The following is a 16,759-nucleotide window of genomic DNA, read 5'->3' on the forward strand; positions in this document are numbered from 1 at the left end:
TGCCAAGGAGTTGAAGATTGAAGATTGTGAAAGGTGACTGCAGAAGTATGTAGGGATTTGTACATCTCTGAAATTCACTGAGACTCAGGGAGACAGTATTTTAGTCTCAGAGCCATTTGGCCGCTAGCAAGTACTGCACTAGGATTCTCTCTACTTTTACACACTAAATGCTACAATTTTAGCTTTTATCAGGTGCACAAAACATTTTTGTAACTTATTCTATATATTTGTTTCATGAAATATTCCAGAAGGGATACTCTTTATCAACCTTCAACACGTAGAACTTTAAAACCAGCTTTGGAAAATCCATATTTTGTAAAATTGGCATTCATTAGCAGATTTTTTCTATCACAAAACTGTATTAATACACCAATTTGTTAAAAATCTATGATATGCAACCCAGTAATTGCTTCTGGTACTTATAACTGTGTTAGAATTACGAATTTTGACTAGTTGTATTTGGCAACAAACAATAGGAATATTAAAATCTACCGAGTTCTGAAACATTCTGAAATGTAAGATCTATCAACTGTAATATAAAGCACAATGCTCTGGCTGGGCATGGTGGCTCATTCCTGTAATCCTAGTATTTTGGGAGGCCAAGGTGGGAGGATCACTTGAGCCAGGAAGTCCAGGCCAGACTGGGCAACATAGCAAGATCCTGTCTCCATAAATTTTTTTTTTAAAAATTAGCCTGGCATGGTGGTGCACACCTATGGCTCCAGCTACTCATGTGGCTGAGGTGAGAAGATCCCCTTGAGCCCAGGTTTTTGAGGCTGCAGTAAGCTGTGATTGAACCACTGCACTCCAGCCTGGGACAGAGCAAGACCCTGTCTGAGAAAGAAAGAAAATAAAATGAAACAAAATAAAATTCCATGCAGTCATTGAAAACATTTTAGTAGTTTGCTGTTACTCTTTAGCATATGTCAGTTTCTGATCTTTGTGGAATTTTGCTTTTCTCCCTGCATCTACATGTGTTTTCTGCATACCAATAGCAGCAATAAATGCTGCTCTGATCTACAGACGATGCCACATAGGGAAAAGAATGCCCATAGGAAGGCCTTTTTGCACTGCGTCTCCATACTCTGTGACTCTATTAAGGCCATGTCCAAAAGCCCCAAGGTTTTGTCTATACAACATCAAAGATACAGATATTTGAAAGCAACTAGATGTTGATTCAAGTCTTTTATTTGTATCCAGATGTCTGAGAATGTGATATACAGACTCAAAGTAGCAATAATTACTTTGAACCTTTGTCATGCAAATAATGAAACAATTAGCCCCACAGAAGCAATCACTCCACTGCAGATTACTCCTTGTTGATTTCTGCCCAAATGAAGTATGTGGGATTTGAAGGCCAGTGACTGAGAAAAAAAAAAAAAATCCCGAGATGCTATTTCCAGACTTGTGTATTCAAAAAAATAACAAAACGGTAAGCATTATAACTCCTCCCTTTGTGTTGGTTGTGGAATTTGCTTTAACTATATTTTAGGACTTGATCTCTTTAAATATTAAATAAAGCACATAATAAAATAAGGTTATTTAAATCTCATAGTTCATAAAGTCCATAAAGAAGAGTAGATTAATGTAGTAATCTACTATTAATGTAATAATGTAAAATAATATGAGAGTTTATGTAAAGCAATACCTCATAGTATATGTATCTTCAGTATTATGGGTTACTTCAATCCACCCTCATAGTATATATATCCATATCTCATAGTATATACCTCATAGTATATATATCTTCAGAGTATACATATGTTTTGGAAAGCCCACTATGGGCCAGACCCTGCCCCAAGCTCTGGGATAAATGTGAACAATATAGACACAGGATTAAACCTCACGAGGCTTCCATTTCAACTTCGGAAGAGTCAGGCAATATACAATTAAACAAATAAATGAATACCACAATTCCAAATAACAATATATGTTATGAGAAAAATAAAAAAGAGTGGTTGGTGCCTGCAGTAGTGGGGCTGGGGAACAGGACAGTGACTTAATTATATTCTGTGGTCAGAAATGACCTGTTGGAGAAGGTGACGATATGGGGATTGAGCATTCCAGGAAGTGGGAACAGCATATGCTGAAACCTTAAGGCAGGAATGAGTCTGGAATAGAAAAACATCAGCTTGGCGAGGCTTTACTGAGAAAGTAAAAGGCCATTGCTTTATTTTTAAAAGATCTACAGACTTCATTATGTTCAGAAAAAGGAAATGACAACTACTATTCTCAAAAGCCCACAGGAAGTACACACATACAAATATAGTCACATGTGCTACGTACACGTTCACACACACACACAGGTACGTACACATCCATGTACATATGCACTCATATACACACAAAAGTATATTTATACATATACTCATGAAAACACAAGCAATATGCATACATATGCAATCACATACATGTACAATGTACACACATGCAATGCACAGACTCATGTACATAGGCAATCACATATGCATATAGACACATACATATATACATGCACATGAATGTACATATGCACAAAAACATTTGTATGCATGCATACACACATGAGCATAGAAATGCCCACATATACACACACCAATATATGAAGAAAAATAAGTCCTGATTGGAAATATTATTATCATTATTTTTTGAGACAGAATCTTGCTCTGGCGCCATCTTGGCTCACTGCAACCTCCAACTCTCCGGTTCAAGCAATTCTCCTGCCTCAGCCTCCCGAGTAGTTGAGACACCTGGCTAATTTTTTGTATTTTTAGTAGAGATGGGGTTTCACTGTGTTAGCCACCATGGTCTCGATCTCCTGACCTTGTGATCTGCCCGCCTCAACCTCTCAAAGTGCTGGTATTACAGGCTTGAGCCACCGTACTCAGCCTGGAAATATTATTTTTAATAAAAATTAGAAAAGGAAACATGGATTTTTCTTGGAAAGTCGATATTAAATATTTGAACACTAAATTATGAAGAAAATATAATTCACTTGAATCTTTATTGTTGCAACAATTACTTGTATCTACTATATGCCTGGCATGAGAATCTTATGATCCCTCTTTTGTAAATGAGTAAATTGAGGTACAGGGACACAGTTAGCAAGTGATAGAGCCAGAATTCGAACCTATGATTTTTGGATTCCCTGCTCGCATTCACTACCTCAGGTTACCTCCCTGAACCACCCAAGTACTGAAGGAAATCAATGCTTTCTTCTCCATCTATGGGTTGCAAGCTTGTGCAAGCCTGGAACTCATTGGGTCGTTGTGCCTCTGACCATGCCACACCTACACAAATAGGGCAGGCTTGACAGTGTGCAAACCAGCTTTTCAGCTACCTAAGCCTTTGCCCTCCCAACTGGCCTGCAGGCATCCTTGACACATGTTAGAACTGACAAATAATATCATGAACTGAGATAATTGAATGGAAAGGAATTCAAGGGAAACGACATGCAATTATATGTTACTGTTTCCAGCAACATACCAACAAATTCAGTTTCAAAAATATTCCATCTGCCTTATAAAGAATAAAAAGCAAGAAGATATAAGCTCTCATGACTTACTTGACAACTCATGGGTAAGAACAAAGTACACTTTGTTAAGCTCTTCATCTTTAAATACACACCACACTACACGCACATACACAAACACAAATACACCACACACACACGTAGATCATACATATACACATCCACACATGCACGTATGCATACACACACACACTTATACACACATCCGTTTATACACACATGCACTTAAATCCACATGCTACTGATACACATGCACATACACTCACACACACTACTTACATCTACATACATATGCACTTACACATACACACATGCACTTATATATAAACACACTACTTATATGTGAGTACACTAATACATGTACTCACACTAGCATACAAAGACATAAATCATTTAGTTCAGTAGAGAAGGTCAGCCCAAATCTCATTTAATTTCTCAAATTTATTTGATAACAAACTTCGCCCAAGAATAAAATGCTGGAGATTTAGGTGTATCACTTGCACAGAATTACTTAATATAAGGTGTTTAGAGAAAAAAGAGCTCAGTTTGTTTTGGCCTGAATTCCAATTTGCTGTCCTGAATACCAACACTCAAAATTCTAATGTGCTTCTAAATGCCAAACAAAGGGGAGAGGGGAACTTTAAATGCCTTACCTCCTAATATTTTTATTTGTTTCAGGATCCACTTTAATAAGCCCATCGAGGTCTTGTTTTCTTTGGAAAAGGAAATTAATTTTAATGAATGATGTTAAAATATAGCACTAATCAGATGAATAATGGCTGGAAAAATTAAGAAGTGGTACATATACAAGTTTTCTATATCAGTGTAAAATTTTAAAGCTCTAAATGAAAATGAAAATTATTCTCTTATAAATTGAGCTGAAGACCATTTAAGGTTGCTTATTTGTTGGTAATGTGATTTTTTGTTTTGTTCTCAGAATGCATAAGTATATATGAAACTTGTTATTTTACAAAATCAACTTTGTCTTCAGATATATCTTGTTAGAACACTCCAAGCAGGCAGCATTAAAGTAACATTAAGTTGGACTAAGTTCTACACCGGACCCAGACAGTATAAATTTCTACTCAACAAACTGGATACAATTGCCTATTCTGATTTTAAGTAGTAAGAATAATGTTGAGAATCATAATTTCATAATAACAATAATTTAACAATATTAACTAAAAGAATAAGAATGTATGCTTTCATATAAACTCAGTTATCTACCTAGCCCAAACCCTTTTAAATATCAGTTCCTTCAGAGTAGATTATGGTGAGCAAAAAAGGGCAAGAAAAAACAGCTCACATAGTAGAAAAATTAATGATTCACTCCCCAGGGGGACACAGGCCACCTCATTAAAATACTTTGATACCATAAAAGGCAGAAGCAGAATCTAAAAGGGACAGGAGGGGAAGGCAGAAGCACTGTGATTGGGTGCCATTGCCATGTCAACACAGCTCTGAACAGGAGACAAAGTGGTGGGAGGTCCTCACTACCCCTGTGTGTGCCAGCCCAGCCTCCCCTGGGCTGCCTCCTGAGACCACCACCCTTAGAGATGTTGAATTAGCAGAGCTTTAGAGAAGTTGAATTAGCAGAGCTTCAATGATGGCTCACTCTTGGCCATCTCTGTCATTCTGGAAATACGCTTTGACGATTTTGTCAAGACTGTGCATTCTTTAGGCACAAAAAATTCAATTTGATCACTTACTCTGAAGACAAATCAAAGCCTAAATTCTGGGCAAAAAGGCAATTTACTATCAAACATTAAGACAATGCTTCAAAAGTTAGTGGTTTTATTGAGGGCAAGGAGGGATGGTCGTGAGGCCTATCTTTATTGTCTAATTCCATGCTAATAAAATATTTTATGAAGCTAAAAAGTCAAATTATTTTATCTTCTGATTGACATGTAACAGAAACCATAATTAAAGACATTAATTATTCTTACCCAGTGGTATTTTCATTTCCTTTGGGATTTAATTTGATAGCATTATCAACGTCTTCACTTCTTAAAAAAAAGGTTTATATCAGTTTCAAAACATTCACATAATATTAGACATATACATCTTCTGTATTCCCAATGATTAATTCAAGCTTTTGGAGAAAATTATTATACTGACATTAAATTGGCTTTTAGGATAAAAATTGCCTATCAATAACTTAGCTTAATTAATCCTTAGGATTTTATTGGGTTATATGTAAATGCAAATTTAGATCGAATATACTGTATGTAGATTCTTTGAAGTGAAGATCAGGGCACCAGGGATTAGACACAGAAGAGAGAAGCCAAACAAAGATGTGATGCCCTCAATATCACATAATTAATATGAGAGAAAATAACCAATATTTAGAGACATCTGTTCAGTTCTCACCTTCTGCTCATTTTATTCATCCTGGCATTCACTTTAACAACAGATTCGAGATCCTGTCTTCTTTGAAAAAAACACCAAAACTTGTCAGTTAGGTTACAGTACAATTTTCTCTGAAATCTGTATAATCAAGAATGTCCCTGAATGTGGTATCAGGTGTTTTCAGGACAAAATGACCAGGAAGAGCTTTGATGTAATTATCCTTTACTTACCTTTATTAATTTCCACAACAGCATTTCATTTAAACGAGTCTAAATCAGTTTAGAAAAACTTCTCAATGTGGCTCTCACTGTGCAATTTTGTCCTTTATATTTCTTAATTTAAATTAAAATTTGACTCATCTCTTAATTATTTAAGAAAATATGGAATAAGAGATTATGTAGCGGGTTTTCTTGCACCTACTTCAATGTAACTCAAATCAGAGGTCCTATGAAGGAAACAGCACTCATCGTATTCCTTTTGCCTGCTAGGTCTGATGGGTCAGAGCAGTACAAGAGTTCACTGTCACAAAGGAAAGCATAGCACTCCCATTCCTAATGAGGTATAAAAAGCTAACTTGAATAAAAAGAGCCCCATCAAGGTAGGAGATTGACTTACCCTTTCTCATTTTTGTCAGTCCTTTGATTAACTTTAATTGGACTTCCAAGGCTTTGGGTTCTTTACAACATTGGGGGGAAAAAAAGAGAAAGAGCAACTCAGTGGTATATTCAGAATCTTGTATGCCACCAGAGAATCTCGTAAGATGTAATCAGTGCCTAAAGGATCAGAAGTCCTTGGAAATATTGAATTCAAGTGGCTCTATCCATCATGCAAAATGCATAAGCAGCAGCCTGAGTCTAAGATATCAACCATTACTCAGTTATGATAGAGTCAACTTAAAAAGTTTTAACCAATGTCTTGGCTTCTGCTTTCTTGGAGGTGAGTTAGTGGGAGGCTTTTAATACATATATTGAGATACTGATTTTAATACATATATTGAGATACTGTCTTATTTAAGCATGAAAATCATTTACATCAGGGGTGGAAATCGATTGCTCAATATTTTAAGTCTAAATACTTTGAGAATTTAGACAAGTCATTTCTCCTAAAAAGTTAGCAGATGTGTTTAAAGGGTCTGAAGTCACCTTGGTAAAGTCAAAATAACTGTTATGGTCCCAGCACTTTATGTAAATGAAATAAAACTCTCACATGCCAGTGACTGACAATCACTAGCGAATATGAAAGCTAATCTCTTTAAATTCCCCCAAGCTTCCAAGTATTATGCTTTGCCATTTTCACCTCTCTCTGATTTCTCTGTGATAAGACCGTCGATATTTTAAGTTATTTCAATGTGAGAAAGAAGGAAGGGAAGAAGAAAAAAGAACTAGGACTTTTTCCCTACCATGCAGACAAGATCAGTTATTCCTGCACCAAAACTCAGTTGTTATCAAATTATCCCAGATTATAAATCTTTTTCCTAGCCCACAAAATGATCTACTTATGATGCTCATCCTACTTTTCCTTTTGTCTACCACTTTTGCAGAACTCTCTAAACTGTTTTTGAACAATATCTGGAACCTCATCTATTCCTGGAAAGCTCATATATCCATGAACAACAACAACAGCAAAAGACTATTTTTCTACTTCATCTATTCCACATTTGAAAAAGTCACCTACAATATGTTGACATGTTTACATTATAGTCATAAGTTGTTAATAAGCATTCAATGCCTGTGTGATGGTTACTGCCAACGCTTTTCATCATATAGACGTTGTTAAGTGTTCTACATCAGAAAGGGTTAAGAATGCATCGCCAAGATTGGCTTGGAAAGCTAGAATGCCATCCTCGGCATAGACTGGCACAGATAAATGGTTTTTAAAAATAACTGTGACAACAGAAATAATTCTCATGTTAGAAAGGCAAATTTCATGACTAACCAAATACAAAGTAAACAGCCAATCTGGAAGGCAAAAATAGTAGAGCTCTCATAAATCCTTGCCCTTTGCCATTCTTGACTATTCTGGGATTTTCTCTAATGAAACTGACATGGCTTTGGTTTCTTTCAACAAGGAAAATAATATCAGTCATATAAGTCAATTATCTAGTGTATCAGTCAGGCTAGAACTAGAAGGTAACCTCTTAAATGCTATCAGTTCAGTTACTAATAATTAATTAACCCATTTTATGATTTAAAATAAATAAAAGCCTAGTTTTGCATTTAAAGATATTTACAAATATGTATGAAAAGATATGCATATGAAATGACTCAACTAAGATTCCAACTGAGAAGTGCCTTATACACTCTAAAGACTTCAGTGGTGGCCAGGCATAGTGGCTTATGCCTGTAATCCTAGCACTTTGGAAGGTCTAGATGGGCAGATCACATGAGGTCAGGAGTTCAAGACCAGCCTGGCCAACATGGTAAAACACCATCTCCACTAAAAATACAAAAATTACAAAAATTAGCTGGACATGGTGGTGGGCGCCTGTAATCCCAGCTACTTGGGAGGCTGAGGCAGGAGAAGCACTTGAACCTCAGAGGCAGTGGCTGCAGTGAGCCAAAGAAGAGCCTCAGAGTAAGACTCTATCTTAAAGAAAAAAAAAAAAAAGGCAGAGAGACTTCAGTGGTGAGGGACTATGCTCCTAAATGCCGTATTATAAATGTATTTAGTTTATAAATCAACCTATTCTCCACTACTCTTAACAGCTAGTTGTGTTTCTTTCCATTTTAGATATAAAGGGGAACTGGGGGATCATCTAGGTCATATCCTTCATTTTATGGAATGAGGAAACAGAGATGTCCAGAAATTACACAGCTTGCCCAGAGTCACCCAGATTGATGTTGGTGGCAGAGCCAGCACCAAGACACACACTATCTCTGGACCCCAGTCTGAGGCTTATTCCACCAGCCTGCCTGACCCTTCTCCTAAGCAGGAGGTCTCTTCCAGAAAATAGTATACTGTCTGGGACTCAATCAAAATGGTCCGTCTTAATAAAATCTTACCCTTTGCCATCTTTATCTGTCCGGGTACTCACATAGATGAGACTTTCAAGGCTTTTGGCTCTGAAAACAAAGAAATTCACATAAAAGCCTGCATATTGAAATGAAATTGTGTGGTATCTTGAAAGGTCAGATGCAATAAAAATTCTCCATGAACTGCTCATTTACTCTTATTGAATGGAAGAGCAGAAATCCTTCTTGGTAATTATGTCTGAACTAAATGTACAATGCTGAGAGCACTACCCCATCTGCTAGTACATTTCCATGCCAGAGGATTCAACTCCCTCGCAGCTAATGTCTGAAGGAATAAGATGAGCAATCTGCAAGATGAGATTTTCAGATTTGAGACAGATGCACTTACCTTTTCTCTCTTTCGTCTACCTTTGGATTTGCTCTGAAGAGACCATCAAGACCTTGATTCCTTTAAATGTATTAAGAAAAGCCTCATCAGTGACAATGACCAATGCTTAACTATAAGAACATAGACCAGTTTACATTTAAGACAGGAAACAGAAGCTTGTTGGGGAAGATGAGCTACAACTCTTGAAACAGGTATTTTCATAGACTCAAATTTTAAATTGTAGTGGGCCTTAGAGAAAATAAAATAAAAGATATAAACTGGGGATCTGCCAACCACAATAGGTCCATAGAGGTATTGCTTGGATTCATGGAGCATTTCTATCCTTTTAGCTTTCAAGCATGGGCTTTAAAGTGAGCCCATGTTTACAATGATGGTCAGGACACACAGAAACCTGGTTTTTCAGGCTGGGTGTGGTAGCGTATGCCTATAATCCCAGTTCTTTGAGAGGCCAAGGTGGAAGGATCACGTGATCCCAGGAGCCCAAGACCAGCCTGGGCAACATGGTCTGACCCCATCTCTACAAAAAATTAAAACTTAGCCAGGCATGGTGTTGGTGCCTGTAGTCTCAGCTACTCGGGAGGTTGTGATAGGAGGATTGCTTGAATCCAGGAGATGGAGGCTGCAATGAGCTATGATTGTACCACTGCACTCCAGCCTGGGTGACAGAGCGAGACCCTGTCTCTAAAACAAACAAACAAACAACAAAACTGGATTTACAGGATCTCCTGAGAATGTCCTGCTGTCCTGCAACACTAGACTCAGTGGAGACCCTCAGCTGGAGCTGAACTGAGAAGCAGCTGTGTGCTTAGACAGGGCATTTACTCTCCTTTTGGCCCCAGTTCTCTCACTGCCTGTGCTTCATATAGTCAGTCTCCTCACCCACTCACACCTGCCTGGCCTCAGTGGGCCATGGAGTCTGTGACTCCTGATCTAAAACCTCCTCTTCTTGTAAATGAGGAAACTGAAGAGCAGCAAATTAAGTGAGCATTATTGCCAGAACAAGATATGAAAAACACATCTCATGATCCTCTGATCAATTCATTTGGCATTTGCCCTGTTTTCTCCTTCTCTTTGATCACTGTTTAGAGGGTTAGTATGCAAAGTAATAGAGAGCTTGCTTACCTTATACACACCACAAACACAAGCCTTGATTATTCATTTTTCTCTCTTGGCATATTTCAAGTTATACAATTATAAATGATTCAAAACAAGAAGATACAGCCTGGGCAACGTAGTGAGACACCATCTCTACAAAAAATTAAAAATTAGCCACACATGGTGGCACATGCCTGTAATCCCAGCTACTTGGGAGGCTGAGGCAAGAGGATGGCTAGAGCCCAGGAGGTCAAGGCTGCAGTGAGTTATGTGTGCACCACTGCACTCCATCCTGGGTAAGAGAGTGAGACCATGTCTCAAAAATAATAATAAACAATATAACATTAACTATGATAACAAAATGTTTTTTGTAATGGTTAAACTAAAATTATTCCATGATCAAATCAAATTCTGTTTACATTCTAGTGATTTAATATTTCAGGAAGAGAAAAGTGGTTATTTATATAACTGCCTTAATAAACAAATGGAGCATGAAAATCAAGGACACTTTCATATTGGTATCTTTAGACTTCAATAACCATTCATCATAACAATGAAATGATGATGATTGCTACAAGCTTTTATTCAAGATTTGTAGGATATTTTTGTCTACCCTGGTATGTGGGTCCTCATGCTCAAAGACTGGAAAGGCATAGAAAGTCACAATATGCAACTCAGTAGTAAAAAATAAACATTTAAAAATCTTACCTATTCAAGCTTTTGTTCATTTTGATGAGATTATCCAATTCTTCACTTTGGGAAGAGAAAAAAATGTTTAATGTTAGTAAAAAGCTTGCCCAGGGTCAAAGGGTAAATTTGCCTTAAAATAACAGTTCTCTGAAATACAACACATGCCACTTTTATCATCTGCGAAAATCCTGATGATCCTCAAAGCTCTCATCAAACACCACTTTCTCCAGAATGCCTTTACTAGTCCTCTAACTGAATAGAGTCCTCTACATTTTTGGAGCCCTTGCAGCATTTGTTTTTTCTGCACCTCCTTTATGACAGATCTGTTACCATACTTTGAGTTATAGCCATTGCACACTGGTCTCATGTTAATGCCCCTACCTCTGCACAGGCACACGTGTGCACACCACTTAAAATTTAGAACTGTATTTTACATCAGACACACTTCCGTGTTTTAATACAGTGTCTTTCATAGAGTAGATACTTAATACCCACTTTTAATTGAGTCTACACATAGGTACATTGATTAATTACAGCATTGCGCAATGTACTTGCACACGTAGCTTCTAGAAAGCATTTGTTCATCAGTAAGTCTGGCTTCCTTCTTAAGCTCTGCTACTTCATTTCCAGGTCAGCTAAATTTGCTAGCCTGTTTCCACATCTGAGAACTGCAAAGCCCTTTCTGGCTGCTGCTTCAGGAGCAACCTATCTAAACTCTTAGGTTCAGGAATTCTGTTTAAACCACATGGGTTCAACTTTCTCCCCTAAGTGGGCACCCTAGGTGAGGTGGGGTGGGGGTTTCACCACAGTGCTATTGGTTTCTTCCTCTGGTTCCCCATCACAGCATGTCATTTCTCTAACTTCTCTATTCATGACCCCCCCCCCCCCCCCCCCCCCCCCGACATACACACCTTGCCCCACCTCTCTGGCCTTCCTCAGCAAGTTTTTCTGTTCTACAAATCAGTAGTTATGCATTCAAGTTTCCTCGTTAAGGACACCTGGAATACGATCCAGGATTCATCACTTATTCATTGGTGAATCTGGGCGAGTTACCCAACCTTCTGTGGACTCAATTTTCCCATTTGTAAAATGAGAATACTAGTCATACCCACCTCAGAAAAGAATCATAAGCTCATGAATATAAAGTACTTAGCACGACACCTAGTCAGTCATAAATTCCCGATTAATTTGGGCCATTATAATAAATAATGCCCTGTCAACACTAAATTTTTTGTTTAATAAATGCTTGCTATCCTTTTTTTTATTTTATTTTAAAGGCAAGAGTTTCACTCTTGTTGCCCAAGCTAAAGTTCAATGGCATGATCTTGGCTCACTGCAATCTTCGCCTCCCAGGTTCAAGCGATTCTCCTGCCTCAGCCTCCTGAGTAGCTGGGACTTCAAGTGTGCACCACCATGCCCAGCTAATTTTTGTAGATTTAGTAGAGATGGGGTTTCACCATGTTGGCCATGCTTGTCTCGAACTCCTTACCTCAGGTAATCTGCCCGCTGCAGCCCCTCCCAAAGTGCTGGGATTACAGGTGTGAGCCACCATGCCCAGCCTAATAAATGCTTGCTATACTTATGTTTTAATTGCACTTAGAAACACCAAGACTTCGACTTAGCCTTCAGAGAGATGCAATTGCTGAGTCACTTATGTGCTTGAAGATGCCTGGCACGATGACACTAATGCAAGAATAGCTGCTGAGGGTAGTCCTCTTAGAGACCCTAAATTAACAGCCAGTACATAGATGAATCTTTTCAAGTAGTTTTAGGTATCAATGGTAGAATTGATGCCTGAGAATAAATACTGAAACACAAAAGTTGCTGCCTCTAACCAAAAAAAAAAAAAAAAAAGAAAAGAAAGAAGAAAAGAAAAAAAAAAAAAGATTAATGTTCTATCCTTGCGTGTGACAAACACTACCCAGTCCCTTGATACAGTAACCCATTACTGTTTCTTGCTTGAAATTCTACCCACTAACTCTGAGACTAACAATCTGTTCATGTCCCCAAGGGAAAGAGTAAACCCATGAGTTCTATGAATCTTAGCCCCAGACTTTTCTGACTGGCATGAGTCACAATGATGAGATTATCGGGATTTGGAGTTGCTTTATCCCAAGAAAATTAGCATAAATCATGTGAAGACGCTCTGTGGCAAATTAAATAAAACAGATACTGTATTCCAAGTAAAAGACTTAAGCTTTCAAAATGACTTTAAATTGATGAAATCTTTGGATATTAAGTTTCACCATTGCATTTGTAACAAATTAAATGCTCTTAATCAGATAGTAGTAACATATTCCACTTCACAAAGAGCAGCTCGGACAACTAAAGCCATTTCTACTCCCTGGGGATGGCCCAAAGTAACAATACTCTATGATCACTACCATGAACATTTTTCCTGATCCCTGTCAGGCAGCAACTTCTCTCTGTGATAAATGTACCTGGCTGTGGAATTTGAGCCTTATGGCTAGGGAGCAGGGACAGGAAAGTTAAACTAACTGCCTCTCTCATGGTTTTTATTTGGTTTATACCAAACCATAATTTCCCTTCAGAGTCACTCACTTATCTCTTTTTCAGATATCTTGATCACCCGCCAAACCACTATCTAATCCCTACTGGAAACAAAATATTACCTGCAACAAAAATAAATCAATAAAATTAGAGATCTAGACACTTCAATGAGAGAAGACATGGAAATGAAACATTCAGGACAATTTCTATAGACTCCATCTGGATTCAGGGCTCCTATTTTGCTTATGAATTTCCACAGAAAAGCCAAGTGTCATATTTTCTTCTCTGCAGTTCTTTTGACAGAGACTGCAATCTCTAACAACACTCTTAGCATTACTAAAATCTATTAAACAAGGAATATTTTTTGAGAGCTTTGGATTTAAACAATGGAATATTATGATTTTACCATAATCTATTAAACACCTACTTTGTACAAAGTATCATGTCACACAATGTAAATGGCAAATAAGACAAAACATCTTCCCTGAGAGACTATAGAGATGATAGAGAAGGTAACACATTTATGCAAATAACAGGAAACAAAACTGAGTACGATTCGGTCTTATAAAATATGAATAGTGCAACTCTAATTGCTTATAGAGGCAGAAGTCACATCTCACTGGATCACTCAGGGAAGACAACAGAGAAGGTGCCACTTGACCCGGATCATGAACAATGGGCAGGGCTTGGATGGCCTGGCATGGTGGCTTGAGACTGGGAAAGGTTACTATGTGGTATGAACAAAGCCAGAGTATTTGGAAACTACAGAGAGAAAGTGGTTTCCCTTGATATGAATGTGGGATAAATACAGGAGTAAAAACAGAAATAACTGGAATGTGAGGCTGGAGTCAGGTTGGCAAGGGCTTTGAATGAGGTTATATGCCATTGAATGGGCAATGAGGATCTGGTTCAGTGATTGAGCAGAATCTTTGGAAAAATTCCGGCATTGATGGGAAATAATAGTTTAGTGGAAGGAAAGCCTGAAGAACGTAAGTAAAGCTGGGTAGCTACTCTAATAATCTGTGCAGGAGTCAATGAGGGTTTAAACTAGAGGAAGTCTGTGTACACATGAGGAACATTTTAGATGTTTAATTCAAGCATGCATGATACTACCTAGGGGGAAGGAGAAAGAAAAATCAAGAATTATTCCAGAAAGGTGAGTCTGCAGGAATGCAAGAACAGAGAAGTCAGGAACAGCACATTTGGGAAGGAATTTGGACAGCCTGAGCGGGGGTGCTAGGAGATAAGTAGAGATCTGGACCAGCAACATAAATACAGGCCTGGATATGTGGAATGAGGCTTGACAGCTGAGGTCACTGGGTGAGTAAAATTGCCAGAAAAAGCGGCAGAGTTGGAAGAGTGTCCATAAATGTCGGCACCATCCACTATTCAGGAGTACTTATCTAGAGAAACTGACGCTTTCTTATTTTAAATTATATACAATATAGAGCACTAGGATTTTGTTCATATTTGGAACTTTTAAAGGTATGGTTAAGCATTTTTGAAACACAAGAGAAGATAAAACCCAAGCTCAAAAGCTTGGAGATCTCACCCTTTGTCAGTTATCTGAAGTGAAGTGGCCACTTTGACGATGTTATCAAGATCCTGACTCCTTCAAACAATGAAAAATAAATACAGGTCGGTGACAGAGGAGCTATTTTTTGAAGAAGCTAAAATTTCTCATTTGTTTTCAGTAAATAAAGTAAATAGTCTAGGTGGTGTTCAGGAATTACTGAGTTTAATAGAAAGACAAAATGGTTCTGTTATGTCAGCTCATGGCACACAGAGACACGCACATCCCCCATTCACGCGCACACACACACACACACACACACACACACACACACACACTTCCCTCTGTTATTCCACCTGGGTGTTGGCTCTGCCATCTAGTGCTCACTGAAATAACTACATTTTCTCCTGAAGACTGGTATTGCCAGCTCCCAGGTTCTATGTTACAAAAAGGACATAGAAAACAAAATCCATTTAACTAACAAGTAAACACAGAAGTGAGTTCAAAAGGTTTTCCACCAGAGTCAAGCAGCATTAAGCATCAGATACAATTATTTATTCCTTTTCACCCTAAAGCGGTGAAAATGTTTGTCTTCTCAGACTCTAGAATAGGTGGAAGCACCTGAGCACATAGACAGCTTGTGTATTCCAAATCAGATCAATGCTGATATCCCTGGATCATAAAAGGAACAGTTAGGAAAATTCTTATAGTAATTAAGAACTGTGGGTTGGGTGTGGTGGTTCACACCTGTAAGCCCAGAACTTTGGGAGGCCAAGGAAGGAGGATCCCTTGAGGCCAGAAGTTCAAGATTAGCCTGGGCAACAAAGAGAGATCCCCCATCTCCACATACAAATTTCTTTTTAAATTAACTGGGTGTGTTGGCCTGTGCCCGTAGTCCCAACCACTCAGATCTCCTGAGCCCAGGAGTTTGAGGCTGCAGTGAGCTATGAGTTCTCTGCTGCACTGCAGCCTGGGTGACAGAGCAAGATCCTGTCCAAAAAAAAGAAGAAGAAGAAGAAAAGAAAAGAACTCAGCATCTCATAGACAGAAGGTTAATAAGGTTCCATGAAGAACGGATTCTGTAGCCAAGTTGGGAAATGTAACCGACTTTTGCTGATTTGGAATACACATAAGCACACTAAAGATTCTGAAAAGTTCTGTGGCAGAAAACTCTATTTAATTGTGTTTCCTAAATGTAATGAAACACTGAACTCTTCTTTTGCAGAACATGCATTGACATCCTGTGGCACATAGAACACAGGCTGGGGAATGCCAAGAGTGGTGCTGTCAGCTCCTCGGAACAAGGGAAACATGACTTTTTCCAAAGAAGAGAATCCATGTGATGTGTCTTTTAGAATGGGACTCTTCTGAGAGTCAAACGGGGATGATATAAAAAATGAAAAGGATATAAGTTTTAAATTTCAAAATAATTTTTCAGTGATAAAAATCTTTTGACTGAAAAAATAGTTTATCACATTGATAGACCTATAAAATAGCACTGCTTAAAAACTATTTTCAAAAAAAAATATTTTTTTTTTCCTTAAAAAAGGGAGAAAAACAAGACACATCCAGAACAAATGCTAGACTAAATAGGAAGTGCAAGACAACAAGTATAAATGAGAAATGTAAATTGGGACACCAGACATTTGGGGAATGCCACCTTACCCCCACCCAAGACATTTGGTGAATGTCCCTTTAGCAAATGGCATCAATGTGCTTCTTCCTGATGC

The 16,759-nt window shown here is 38.1% G+C and overlaps 1 protein-coding gene and 1 long non-coding RNA gene across 2 annotated transcripts in view; one reads left to right on the forward strand and one right to left on the reverse strand.

Moving 5' to 3' along the window:
- Nucleotides 1-16,759, reverse strand: part of SCEL (sciellin) — a 110,022-nt gene that overhangs the window by 37,841 nt on the left and 55,422 nt on the right. Inside the window, exons 12-19 of the mRNA XM_023185525.2 lie at nucleotides 15,069-15,128; nucleotides 11,024-11,068; nucleotides 9,221-9,280; nucleotides 8,863-8,922; nucleotides 6,476-6,535; nucleotides 5,882-5,941; nucleotides 5,458-5,517; nucleotides 4,165-4,224 (exon numbers count right to left, since the gene is read on the reverse strand). Coding sequence (XP_023041293.1) covers nucleotides 4,165-4,224; nucleotides 5,458-5,517; nucleotides 5,882-5,941; nucleotides 6,476-6,535; nucleotides 8,863-8,922; nucleotides 9,221-9,280; nucleotides 11,024-11,068; nucleotides 15,069-15,128 — 465 coding nt within the window. The remainder of the gene's footprint in view (nucleotides 1-4,164; nucleotides 4,225-5,457; nucleotides 5,518-5,881; nucleotides 5,942-6,475; nucleotides 6,536-8,862; nucleotides 8,923-9,220; nucleotides 9,281-11,023; nucleotides 11,069-15,068; nucleotides 15,129-16,759) is intronic.
- Nucleotides 1,355-8,856, forward strand: LOC111521888. Its single transcript, XR_002725111.2, has 4 exons — nucleotides 1,355-1,432; nucleotides 4,190-4,309; nucleotides 6,349-6,458; nucleotides 8,591-8,856. It is a non-coding gene; the product is annotated as an uncharacterized LOC111521888 (long non-coding RNA).

Source organism: Piliocolobus tephrosceles, chromosome X (genome assembly GCF_002776525.5).
Source record: "Piliocolobus tephrosceles isolate RC106 chromosome X, ASM277652v3, whole genome shotgun sequence".
Lineage (NCBI taxonomy): Eukaryota > Metazoa > Chordata > Mammalia > Primates > Cercopithecidae > Piliocolobus > Piliocolobus tephrosceles.